Source organism: Pantherophis guttatus, chromosome 15 (assembly GCF_059756535.1).
Source record: "Pantherophis guttatus breed Tessera chromosome 15, ASM5975653v1, whole genome shotgun sequence".
In the NCBI taxonomy this organism is placed as follows: Eukaryota; Metazoa; Chordata; class Lepidosauria; order Squamata; family Colubridae; genus Pantherophis; species Pantherophis guttatus.
Window position 1 is genome coordinate 13,188,961 of NC_142077.1, and position 12,935 is coordinate 13,201,895.

At 43.7% G+C, this 12,935-nt stretch overlaps 1 protein-coding gene across 1 annotated transcript; it reads left to right on the plus strand.

Moving 5' to 3' along the window:
- Positions 1-3,009: 3,009 nt before the first annotated feature.
- On the plus strand, positions 3,010-6,857 carry LOC148111929 (vomeronasal type-2 receptor 26-like). Its single transcript, XM_087879402.1, has 2 exons — positions 3,010-3,064; positions 5,947-6,857. Exons 1-2 carry the CDS (start codon positions 3,010-3,012, stop codon positions 6,855-6,857), a joined length of 966 nt encoding a protein of 321 aa, XP_087735528.1.
- Positions 6,858-12,935: the final 6,078 nt, after the last annotated feature.

The following is a 12,935-nucleotide window of genomic DNA, read 5'->3' on the forward strand; positions in this document are numbered from 1 at the left end:
ACAGGATCAATGGCTTGATGGGGCCCATTGTGTTAGTTTCTGTTGCTATTGTGTTGCAAATGTCCTTTGACAAAGGATTGACTTTCTGCCTCTGGCCCATTAACAAAGGGTGGGGGGCAGGAAGGTGGGAGCTGCTTTGTCTGTAAAATATGCTTCTCCATTTCTCACCCAGGTAGGGAAATATAATATTCTGCCTTTTTAATATTTTCCAAAATATTTCATTTTTCTAGGAAAAGGGTGGGTGCTAACTTCCTACAACTGTTTAAATTTGTGAACCGGCCAAATACTCTGTTCAAAGAAAATACGTTGTATGTTTGTATGTGTGTTTCTAATTATTGCTATTTATTCCTATTTGTTCTCTTTTATTCTTTAAAGTTTAACAATTCATTCTTTATCTTAATATCTTAATATTTGTTTGGGGTTGGCTTTCTTCCCTTTCATCTTTTTTATTGTACAGCAATCTTTCTCCTCAAACCTACCACCTCTGTCTTTTCTTTCTTTCTTACTTTCTCTTCCCCCCTTCTTCTTCTTCTCCCTACTTCCTCTTTCTTTCTCCTTCTCTTCCTCTCTTCCTCCCTCTCTTACCCTCACTCCTACTCTAATTTCCCTTCCCTTCCTTCATCCCTCTCTATTGCTGTATCCTTTTATGCATATGGACTACTCAGAGGGCTGAAAAAGTTATTTTTGACTGGTCCTCGCACTTTTGACCAGTCCTCGAACTTACGACTGTCCTCACAATTTACGGTTTTTGCCCTATCTTGTCACCATGGTGAAGAGAAGCAGTTGTGAAATGAGTGACACAGTTGTTAAGAATGCTGCACAGGCATAAATGTGAGGATGGTCATAAGTGAGAGGACCAGTCCAAAGTGCGAGGACCTGTCAGAAATTACTTTTTTCAGCCCTCTGAGTAGTCCCTATACACATAGCCATGGCCATCCGGTCACATGACCAGCTAGCCACGCCCACCCAGTCATATGACCTCCAAGCCACGCCCACAAAATAAGTCACGCCCACAGAACTGGTAGTAAAAAAAATTTAGAACCCACCCCTGGTTGGGGGTCACCACAACATGAGGAACTGTATTAAAGGGTCGCGGCATTAGGAAGGTTGAGAACCACTGCTCTAGCCCAACCCCTCCTCTCTGCAGGAATCCCAGTTAAAGCTTCTCTGACTGATGGCTGCTCCGTCTTTGCACTCAGACAATCCATGAAGAGGAGATTGAACTTCTCTGCTTTATTGGCTCAGCTTTAAAACAGCTCATCCTTTTATCATATTTTTTCTCTCCTTCAGCTAAAATCTCCTCTTTTGTAACTGAATTCATTTTTCCGTGTTTGACACTCTGGAATAATAGTGAGCAGATCTTACACTCGTGTGTAACGTGTGTCAGTGATTGGAAGAGGGCTGCATCCTCCCTTCTCCAACCGAGAGATTGTGTCAGTTGGAAAAGGGGCTCCCAGACTCCTCCTGATCTTCAGCTCTTCTCCTTGTTCGATTTTGAGATCATTTCCACAAACATGCCTATCAACTTTGATATCCCTCATCTTTCTTCCAGTCCATCATTCGTGTTCTTATAGGAGACTCTATTGTTAGTCAAGTCCTAGTTCCTAAAAATCAGATATTTTTCTACTACTTTTTACTCATGCACCTTTCTCTGTGTCCTAATCATAAATATTTTTTCTGGAAGCTTGATATTCCTCTTATTAAATTTTACCTTTTATTCAAAAAGGTAAAATACAAGTTTTGGAAAATAAAGCAATTACAAAGACAAAAAAACCCCCTACACAAAACATTTTTTTAAAAAATTGTGCATTAAAAACAGACAAAAACATGCATATTGTCCCCCCAGTTGAATACAATACAGCAATAATAGTTTCTCCCTCTTGCAAAATAGGCCCACAATTATAAACTACACATCTATTTGCAACTACCTGACTTGTCATCTATCTGCTATATATAAAAAAAGGAGTTAACAGGCAATCCAACAATAAAGTTAAATTTCAAAACTTTAAAATTATCTGTTATCTGTTTTTGTATTTAACTCACAGAAAATTTGCAGGGGATTCTTATCTACCACAGATCACCACAATCATTATCTCTGATCCATCCAGAATCTGTCCAGGGTTAAACACCTTTGTTTGTTTCTTAATAATAATGCATTTCTTTAAAATTTTAATTAGAATCTTTCCCAACAACTGCTTTCCATTCCCCAAAGTCACAGGACCGCCTGTAAATTGAAACACAATGACTCTTAAGACTTTTTTCCAGTTAAATATGACAAGTCCATTCCCCAATCTCCCTCAATCTTCTTGAAAGAATCCATTTCTTCAGTCTTCCGTTCTGTCCAGTTTGAGTCTTCATGGCCTCTCCAGCCCTCTCCAAGCAGCCTGCCTTCAAACCAGACTCCTCCTTCAGGGATGCCAGCAGAAAATTAAGTTCCAGTCCATCCATCCATTCAATCCATCCAATTCAACAATTGTTGCTTGCTTCTGATTATCATCTTTAAGTTGATTTAAGACCATTGTTATTTCATTAAACTTTTTAAATGACGTTTCAAATAAGGCTTGTAAGACTTTATATTCTTTAAATCACATCAAATTAGCTTATTCTAAGATCGTATTAATTACTGTATTAATGACAATTTAGACAAATTGATGACCAATGGCAAATTGTTATCCATCACCTTCAGGTTTCATAGGAAAGATTTAAAAGGGTTAAAAATTATTTGTGTATCATTTTGAAGACAGTTTTTATCCACTTAGTTATTATACTATCTGGCCCTCAGGTTTCTAATCACATCACACAATTGTTTGTGAGTCTGTCAGATCCGTGAATCTGCCTTTCTTTGGGGGAAGGAGGGGACCCCGGATTACATTTACACTTTACCTTCTACCCCTTTCCTCCCCCCATGTATCTTGTATCCTGCAGCCCATTGATTTATAACCTTTAGCCTGGCGCCTAAGCGGCCTGGCATTTTCTCACCTTTTGGGGAGTGTCAGGGGAGGGGGGGCCATGTGTCGGAAGAGGACCCTGGGAAAGTTCCCTTATCACTTTCTCAGAGCCGCAGGTAAAATAACATCTTCACACCTGTGGATTGGCTGAATCCCCACTGGACTGTTGGGAGGGTTTCCACTTTCCTTTATTCTAACTGTATTGCCTGAGGGCCCTCAGAGCCTCCTTTGATTCCGTCCTTCCACCACTCCTTCCCAATAAAAGCTTCCTTTTGAAAGGCCAAGTTTCAGGAGTCTGTATTTTCCTGAATGAGGAGGAGAGGCCGGACCTTACAGAGTCCTTTCCTGAGATCCAGTGATGTCACCAGAATTCCCATAATCTATTTAGGAAGTGTAATGATGGGTGAGAATGACTTTTGGGATGAGGGGAAGAGAGGCTGCCTAGGGAAGGATCAGAGAAGAGGGGAGAATCCTGCAGCTGCATAAAGGGAGAGAAAGAAACTCAGAAAGGATCCTGGCTAACTCTTCAAGCTGAGAAAAAAGTTGGTGGGAGATTTGTTCTTTCAGATCTGAAAAATTTTGTTAATGTCACATTACAATTAAGTAGAATTAGCACATCTGGAGGTGTTTTCCATCAGGATGACCAGGGAGAAGATTAGCCTGACAACTTTCTTCTTGATCAACCCATGCTTTCTGGGAATCAACCTCTTGTTTTCAAAGAGTTTATGAATCATCTTTTTTTTTTCTCTGTTCATTTTATTTGTCATCTGCTCTAGAATGTTCCCTATAATTGACCAATTGTGTCAATTATATTTTCTCTATATTTTGTCAGTATATGATTGACAAATTTTTCTCAAACTTTTTCATTCACTTTTGAAGATAATGGCAGCATTTGTATCCTAATTAACCATATTTGGAGATTACACAATTGTAGAAGAAAGATTCAATGTGGGATAAGAAACAAATTCTGTTTTTCAAATTCCTGGATGTTCCCATTCTAGTTTCATCCCTTTCTGGAGAAGAATGAATTTTGGAATATTTCCAGCATTAAACTGTACTTGGACCAAAATGGAGAGATAACAGCAGATCTGGCCTTTCAGGCTTCCTTGGTTCTCCCCAAGGGGTATCCCAGAGAAGAGACTCTTGCATATTTTCAAAGACAGAGACTTACTATCAGAGGAGGTGCTCTTTCACTGCTAAAGTTGCTCAATAAGGTGAGAGAAATTTTGGTGTCTCTTCTCTGTTTTCCAAAGCCTGAGGTCCCATTTTAAGTGGGCAAAGCCTCAAGTCTCCAGGGTGGTCCAGGGTGGTTGGCCTCCCATGACAGGTGGTGTCATCTAATGGAAGTTCTTCAACAGATGGGACCTAAGTGGAGTGGCTTTGTCATGTTTTATGGAAACCTTTCAAGATCTTACTGGTCAGAGGTTTCTTTCTTCATCATAGTTTTATTCTATGTTAAAAAATCTAATGGAATAAAAGCGTCCTCAAATTTTTACAGTAAACTTTGTTCTCAGTTTTAATAAGAATATATCATAATACTTAAATCTTTTTTCAATTCCATCTCTCTTGACTTTATTAAGTAGAAAAGTACTTTATTGTAATAAATTGAATTTATTGTTAAATTCTGAAAGCAAAAGGTAGGAATTAAAGGAAGAATCTGCCAGTTGTTTTATCTCCTGCATCTGTTTAGAAGTAGTCAGAGATTTCCTATTTACCTCAGTGAAGACCAGAGGCTACTTGTCTCCATCCATTTCTACCTCCATTTTCCATGGATGAAGAGTCCTAACATATTTTCTTTGGCATTCCTTGTTTTTCTGCTCAGTCCCTGCCTCAGTCCAAATGTGTGGAAAGTTGTCATCCTGGATTTGTCAAGAGGGCTCGAGAAGGAGAGCCAGTTTGCTGCTACGACTGCCTTCCTTGTCCGGAGGGGACCTTCTCCACTCAGGAAGGTGGGTCACACTGAGGAAAATGGGAGGCTTTGTGGAACTGGGTCCATCCAGGACCTTTTCATGAAAGTGCAAGTTAAAAAATAGATTGAAGCTCACCTGGGTTTTTTATTTTTAACCTGCACAATTTCTTATCTAAAGGGAAGTAAATCAAAACGACTTGGAAGGGGAGGCTGGGAAGAAATGGAAGGAGGGGGTGGCAGACTGGGCAAGCTTTACTAACAGCAGAGGAAATATCTCTTCTGCTTTTTAGTTTGGATATGTGCTGCTAAATTCACCTTTCTAGGAACATCTGAGATCTTTGAAAGTAGATGAATTGTTTTAGGTCCACCTTTCGAAAGACCTTGAAATCCACTGTATATTGAATCCTCCCCTTGAGGATCACTGAGAACGTGTCACTGGTCCATAATCTGGTGCTGTGGATAGTTATGGGGGGAACTCATTACACAAATAGTCTGCCAGTCATGTAGATCAATCAATCAATCAATCAGAATAGAGTAGAAGGAACTTTGGAGGTCTTTTAATCCTACCCCCGGTTCAAGCAGGAGAAGACCATTTCAGACAAGTGACTGCCCAGTCTCTTCTTAAAAACCTTCAATGTTGAACCACCCACAACTTCTGGAGGCCAGCTGTTCCACTGGTTAATTGCTCTCCCTGATAGGAAGTTTCTCCTTAATTCCATATTGCTTCCAGATGTTACAAGATACTGTAGGTATCCTCCAAGTCCAAGATATTAACTGCCATGTGGCAGGACTCAGGATGTTTGCCTAAAAAGATTATATGATTCATTATTTACCTCTAATAATGTAGGTTCCTATGAAGATTCTACACATTACACAGGAAATAATTAATATCCTAGGACTTCCCTCAACTTCATATACCTAGCTACATTTTATAAGGAAAAAAAAATCCTTTTCATGTTCTTTTTAATGAAATAGTAAAGAAATTCTTCTTGGAAAATGTCTGTGGTATCAGCTGTTATCCAAAGAAGGTTTTTCTTGCAAGAGAAAAGGACAGAATATTAAAGAAATATTGCTTTTATGCTATCTCAGATACGGAAAAATGCACCAAGTGTCCAGATGATAAATATCCAAATGTGGACAGAGTCCAATGTATCTCCAAAATTATAACCTTCCTGTTTTATGAGGAACAACTGGGCATTATCCTGGTCTCTTTTGCCCTATTCTTCTTCCTAAACTCAGGCCTTGTTTTAATCATCTTCATTAAGTATATAGAAACTCCCCTTGTCAAAGCCAACAACCGGGACCTCTCTTTCATCCTCCTGGTCTCCCTCCTGCTTTGCTTCTTGTCTCCTTCTCTCTTCATTGGTCAACCAAGGAAAGCCACCTGCCTTCTCCGACAAACGGTTTTCAGCATCATCTTCTCAGTTGCCATTTCTTCTCTCTTGGCAAAAACCATCACGGTGGTACTGGCTTTCCTGGCCACAAAACCAGGAAACCGAGCGAAGAGATGGTTGGGAAAGAGCTTGGCCAACTCCATCATCCTTTCTTCTTCTGCTGTCCAAATTCTCATCTGCTCCATCTGGCTGGGAGTTTCTCCCCCCTTCCCTGACTCTGACCTCCACTCCCAGCCTGGAGAGATCATCCTGCAATGCAACGAAGGGGCCGTTGTCATGTTCTACGTCACCCTCAGCTACATGGCCTTCCTTGCTGCCATCTGCTTCACGGTGGCTTTCCTGGCCAGGAACCTGCCTGGGGCCTTCAACGAAGCCAAGCTGATCACCTTCAGCATGCTGGTCTTCTGCAGTGTCTGGGTGACTTTTGTGCCCACCTACCTGAGCACCAAAGGGAAATCCATGGTGGCTGTGCAGGTCTTCTCCATCCTGGCCTCCAGTGCTGGTCTGCTGGGCTGCATCTTCATCCCCAAGTGCTACATTATCCTTCTGAGGCCAGACCTCAACACAAAGGAGCAGCTCACAGCCAGAACAAATGTGAAAACATGAGATATAACACCATTGTGATATTGGAAGAATTGTTAAAATTTCTTTTATTTGAAAGGAGATATTCTTTCCATTTAGATAATATGCGGGAATCAAAGAAAATCATATCTATATGTTTCAAATTTGGAAATTATTGAATTCTTCATAAAGGAGCAGCTTACAGCCAGAAGAAATGTGTAAATGTGAGACAGGAATTTCAACTTTTAACATTTTCCACACTCCAGATGTAGACAATGATCCACGCTGTTCTGCATGAATGAGTGGGCCAACTATTTTTCTTGAAATAAATAAAAGGTGTGTGGAAGATTGTGAGGAGACAAATTTCTTGGAGAAATGGGAGCGTGTTAGCATGCCCTCATTTCTCAGTACATTTCACCCAAACTGTTGTGGCAATTGAGACGTTTCTTTTTGTTTACGCAATAACTCTTTCTTGAGGGTAGCAACAATACAAGGCTAGGGAGGTAACTTGAGTCTTGCAAATTCTGAATATTCATGCTCACATCATCTATTAAATGAAATATGCATATGTATGATTGTCATTTTCTCCTCCTTTCCTGGAATATATAAATATGAGTGCATCCTTTTGTCTGTAAGATTTCCTCCCACTATTTTCTGGGGAGAAATTCCTCCAGTGGACACTCAATAAATGTCAGAGTAAATGTCTAATTCTCCCAGGCAGGGGCTGGCACCTCCCCATATCCCATCATACCCCCTTACCTCAGACTCCTCCCCTGGTATATAAAAGGGTCCTACACGTGGGCATCCAGCAGTTCCAGATGTGTGCCTGCAAAGACAAGACAGAGGTCAGTGACCTTTATCCTGAATTGGGCCTAGGAGGACTCCAGGCCTAGAATAAAGAATCAATGAAGAGATACCATTGTCTCCTGTGAGTTATTGGGTTAGATCCATCCAGCACTAACAAATTGGTAGCAGAGGATGATTACCCATAACTCTAAAGAATGACTGAACAAGCCGTTCACTCTGATAAGAAGAGCAGAGTAAACACCAGGGCATTCACCAAGAGGATGGCTGCTCAACTGACACCCAAAGGTGCCATGCCAAGAGCCACCCCAGCTGGAAGTGGACAGGACATTGAGCCGGGCCCACTCCTCTGCAAAGAGAGACCACGGGAGGAAGCAGATGACCATGAAAGAGAAGGGCCACGAGAGGAAGACGAACTGAGAATGGCCCTGCTGAAAATGATGGAAGCGCCCATCAGCAATGGAGAGCTCATCACGAAACTCCAAGGCCTCCTAGAAACCCATGGAGCAATGATGAGCACCCAAGAAGACGCCAGCCCGGTAAGGGAAAGGGAAGGGGATTTCCGCGCAGAGGCCCCGGACATAGAGGGGCTCAGTTTTGCGCCAATTTCCCGGTGGCCATCTTGGAATGGCCAGTAACCAATGGGAAGCCGGGATTTGAATCCAATGGCGGGAAACAGCCAAGGCCCCAAAACAAATGGGGGGCATCCAGAAAACAACTGCAATAGACAAGTCCAAGTAAATCAGAAATTGCCTAGCGTGCTCGAGATAGAAAAAGCAATGGAGACTCTAGCAGCAGCCTTTGGCTCCGCATTCAAGCCTCCTGCACCAACCACAAGCTGCAAGGAAAACCTCGAGGGCCAAGAAGGCACCAGAGTGACCACCGGCTTCGAGACACCAACTCTATCACTACCAAAGGGGGCAACGTGCTTCCACGACGAACAAGAAACCCCGACCGCCTATGGAGCAGAACAAAGGCAGGACTCGAACTCACCACCCGCCTCACTAACTACGAGGGATCCAAGAGAAGAGAGACGTGCCAGTTACCTACCTGCTCTGCGACCTCTGCCAGGCTTCTCCAACCGACCAGGGGCCAGCACATCCGGATCAGGACCAGCCATTGCCACCGCCGCTGCTGCTGCGCCACTGATCCTCAAAAGTTCTCGACTTACGACCGTTTCGATCCCGAGCCTCCAGCCATTCTTTGCCAGGGACTACACAGCCCAGCAGCGACTTCCAGGGTCCCACGATGCATCCAGACCCACCAGGGGTGAGTCAAGGGCTCCACCAGCAGGCCTAGGCCTAGGCCTGAGAACTGCAGCCATGAGCTCCCCTCCAGCCGGCCTCCAGCATGAAATGGGCCTCGCACATGCTCAGACGCCACCTGCAGGAAGAGAAGGGAGGAACATAGAGATAAGTCAGAACATAGAGACAAGTCAGTACAGACTAGCCATTCCCATGCCATATTGTGAGTTCCCTCACTCACAAAACCATGGACAGCTACCCTCTGTAAGTAACCATTCTAACAATTCTGGGGCTTTATCTGTCAACTTTCCCAAACTGCAAATAGATGGAAAAAATCTTCTAGAGTGGAGTCAACAGCTGCAGATAGTTTTTATGAAAGAAAACTTACTTTTCCTAATATCAGATCCACCCCTGAAACCCTGGACTTTTGAAATTGACTGTAACCACCACAGGGCTTTTTGTATTTTGTTAACCAGTATTTCTCCAACTTTGTACCCAAGCATAGGGAATCACATGACAGTGCATGAAGTGACACAAAAACTTTATAACCTTTTTTACAGCAGAAGTAGAGCAACCACAACTAGGATTTCCAGAGAATTCCATTCTGCCAGACTTTGACCAGGGGTCCCCATGAGTGAACACCTGTTAAAACTTAACGCAACCAGGACTGAATTAATGCATAGGGGTGAAGCAATCACTGAGAAGAGTATGATGAGTACAGTCATAAACTCTTTAGACAGTAGCTGGGACAACTTTGTGATGCAATTGGACAGCCTCAGTCTAGAACACTTAACATTAGACACACTCACTAACCGCCTTATTGCAGAGGATAATTTAAGGAGGGACCGTCACATGTCAAGAAGGGACCCCAGACCCACCAAAAGGGTTGAGTTCCAGGACAGGGGAAAGGTTGCCCCAAAGTGTTTTTCCTGTGGGTTCAGGAATCATTTAAGGAGGGATTGCCCCAGAGGTGATAGGGACAGAGGATATAGAGAGAGACGGTCACCAGACCGCAGACATTTCAGGGAACGGGGACGTGGGTGGTCACCCAACCCTAGAAAAAGCAGTGAACGCAGGGATGCTTCCAGAGATAGCAACCCAGGGACCATGTACGGCTTCAGGCATGGTAAAGCAGACCCCAAGCAGGGGACAGATGAGAACATGTGGCTTCTGGATTCAGGAGCCACTAATCATACAACACACAACCCCAATCTATTGACCTCCCTCGTAGAGACAGACTTCAAGATCAGAATGGCTAACCAGAGCACAGCCAAGGTCATAGGGAGAGGGAATGTACATATACCAGGGACTGGGAAAATAGAGGGGGTACTGTACGTGCCAAAAATACCGCACAATGTCTTAGCCATTGCAAAGCTCACAACAGACACAGACACAGAGGTAACATTCAAGGAAGGCAGGGTACAGATACTCAACCAAGGAAAAAGGGTTGGCAAGGTAACCACACATGATGGATTACCGTACTTTACACCCAGTGAGAACAACGAGGGAAGTATAAACACAAGCATCACCCATGACCAGGGGGAAGACACTGAAACTAGAGGGGGACCCCAGGAGGAAACAAACACTGTGTCACCAGGCAAAAACAAGGTATCCGTGGGAAAACCCATCCATGACAATTGTGCCCACCTCCTTCACAGAAGGCTAGGACATATCAGTTTCCCGGTTGTAGAAAAAATGCTAGGATGTACAGAGGGTTTGAAAGTAAAGGACTGCAAAAATTATTTGGAGTGTTCAGTGTGTAAATCTTCAAAGATTAAGGTCAAAGCGAGGCCCAAAAGGTCAGAGCGCACAACTGACCACCCATTTCAGCTAGTACACATGGATTTAGTGGGACCACTGAGACCTTCCATTGGACACAGGAAAAGGTTTTTCTTAACCATAGTAGACGACTACAGCAGGTATGGCTATGTGTACTCTCTCAAGCATAAAAATGAGACATTCCAAAGGTTCAAAGACTTTTATAAAAGGGTGGAACTACAACATGGGGCGAAAATCAAACAGATAATGACTGACCGGGGCACAGAATTCATGGCCAAGGACTTTGCAAAATGGTTAAGGGAGAGGGGCATATTGCATTTTAGCTCCACCCCTTTTTCCCCATTCCAGAATGGGGTCTCAGAACGAAAAAACAGATTGCTCCAAACAATGATGAGGTGTGTTTTGGAGGACGCTGGAATGAACCAATTATTCTGGTCAGAGGCACTACACTATTCAAATTACACACTAAACAGGTTGTGGTCAAGCTCAATCAATAAAACCCCATACGAACTAATGTACAATAGAAAACCCAACCTAGCCCACCTACACGTATTTGGTGCCCCAGCTGATGTCCACATTCCCCGACAGCTAAGGAAGAAGGGAGAAAAGGTGTCAAAAAGACTAAGGTTCGTGGGCTATGAGCCTGGAACAAAGGGATTCAGATTTGTGGACTGCAATAACAAATTCATTGTGTCCAGGTCTGCGGAATTCCATGAGCACTCAAATTGGTCAAAGCTCCACTGCAATGACATTTTCCTTGGCAGAGACATGCAACCACATAACCAAAGTGACAAAGAACTGACCACCAGAGGGCCAGAGGAAACTGAAACAGACAGACCCAAACACCAAGAACTGAAAGCCGAGGAATGGAAAGAAGGACACCCCACACTGAACCTAGATAGCCTCACCGAAAAAGAAGCCGAATGCCTGCATGAAGCAGATACGCCTCCAGACAGACCAACTAGATCCAGTAGGAACAAGTTACCAAAGAGACTAGAAGATTACGTCATGTCCATACACACAGAGCATTTCACACCCAGTTCCTACGAAGAGATGCTCGGCCTCCCCGAGGAAGAGAGGGAAAGGTGGAAGCAAGCCATGGAAAAGGAGATGGAGAGCCTCCGAGAACTACAGGTATACTCGCCAGCTCAAGCACCTGAGAACAAAAAGCCAATTGGGACCAAGTGGGTGTTCAAAGTCAAAACACTCAAAGACAACAAAACGCTCTACAAAGCGAGGTTGGTCGCACAAGGCTTCGTCCAAAGGTACCCGGAAGACTACACGGATACCTACTCCCCCACAATCAGAGCTGAGAGTGTCAAGAGCGCCCTAGTAATTGCCACCATCCTAGGGCTGGAAGTATTCCAATTCGACGTGCAAACTGCATATCTACACGCAGAAATGGATAAGGAGATCTATGTTAAGGCCCCACCAGGATACAACGATGGGAAGGACAACACATGGCTCCTGAACAAAAGTTTATATGGACTCAGTCTGGCAAGAGGTGGTACGACTGTCTAGCCAAAGCTCTCAACACCATGGGCTTCAAAGCCACCTCTGCAGACAAATGTTTTTTCACAAAGAGAGAGGGAGGAGCATTCGAAGGTGTTCTTGTGTATGTGGATGATATATTCTACATAGGGAAGCAAAGGACCAAATGCGATAAATTTGCCACCGAGTTAGGAAATCATTTCTCTCTGAAGTCACTAGGGGAGATGCAAGTACCTAGGGGTGCAAGCGATTAAGACTGACAAAGGCTTCCGGATCTCACAAAGAGAGAAAATCATGGAACTGTTATCCAAATGCAACATGTCAGGGGCAAAACCCTGCGAGACACCCATGCAACTGGACTTCATAAGGAGCATGTACAATGAAGCTGAACCCTTCGTTGACAACAAGCTGTACAGGTCGACAATAGGCTCGCTACTCTACATCGCCAACTGGACGAGGTCTGACATCGCTCTGGCCGTCAATCTACTGTCCAGACACGTGAGCAAGCCCACTGTCCTGCACTGGGATGCCATAAAAAGACTGCTCAGGTACCTGAAACACAGTGTTAACGCCCAGCTGTGCCTCGAACCAGACCTGACTGAGAAACCCAAGTTAACCTGCTATGCAGACGCTGACTGGGCCGGGGAGGCCAAAAGTAGAAAAAGCACTTCCGGGTACGTAGTCTTCTTAAAACAATTGCCCTATACATTGGTATACGGGACAACAGAAGCTGGTGGCCATTTCTACCACCGAAGCCGAATTCGTCTGTTTATCAAAAGCCGCAAATAACCTAGTGTGGTTCAAT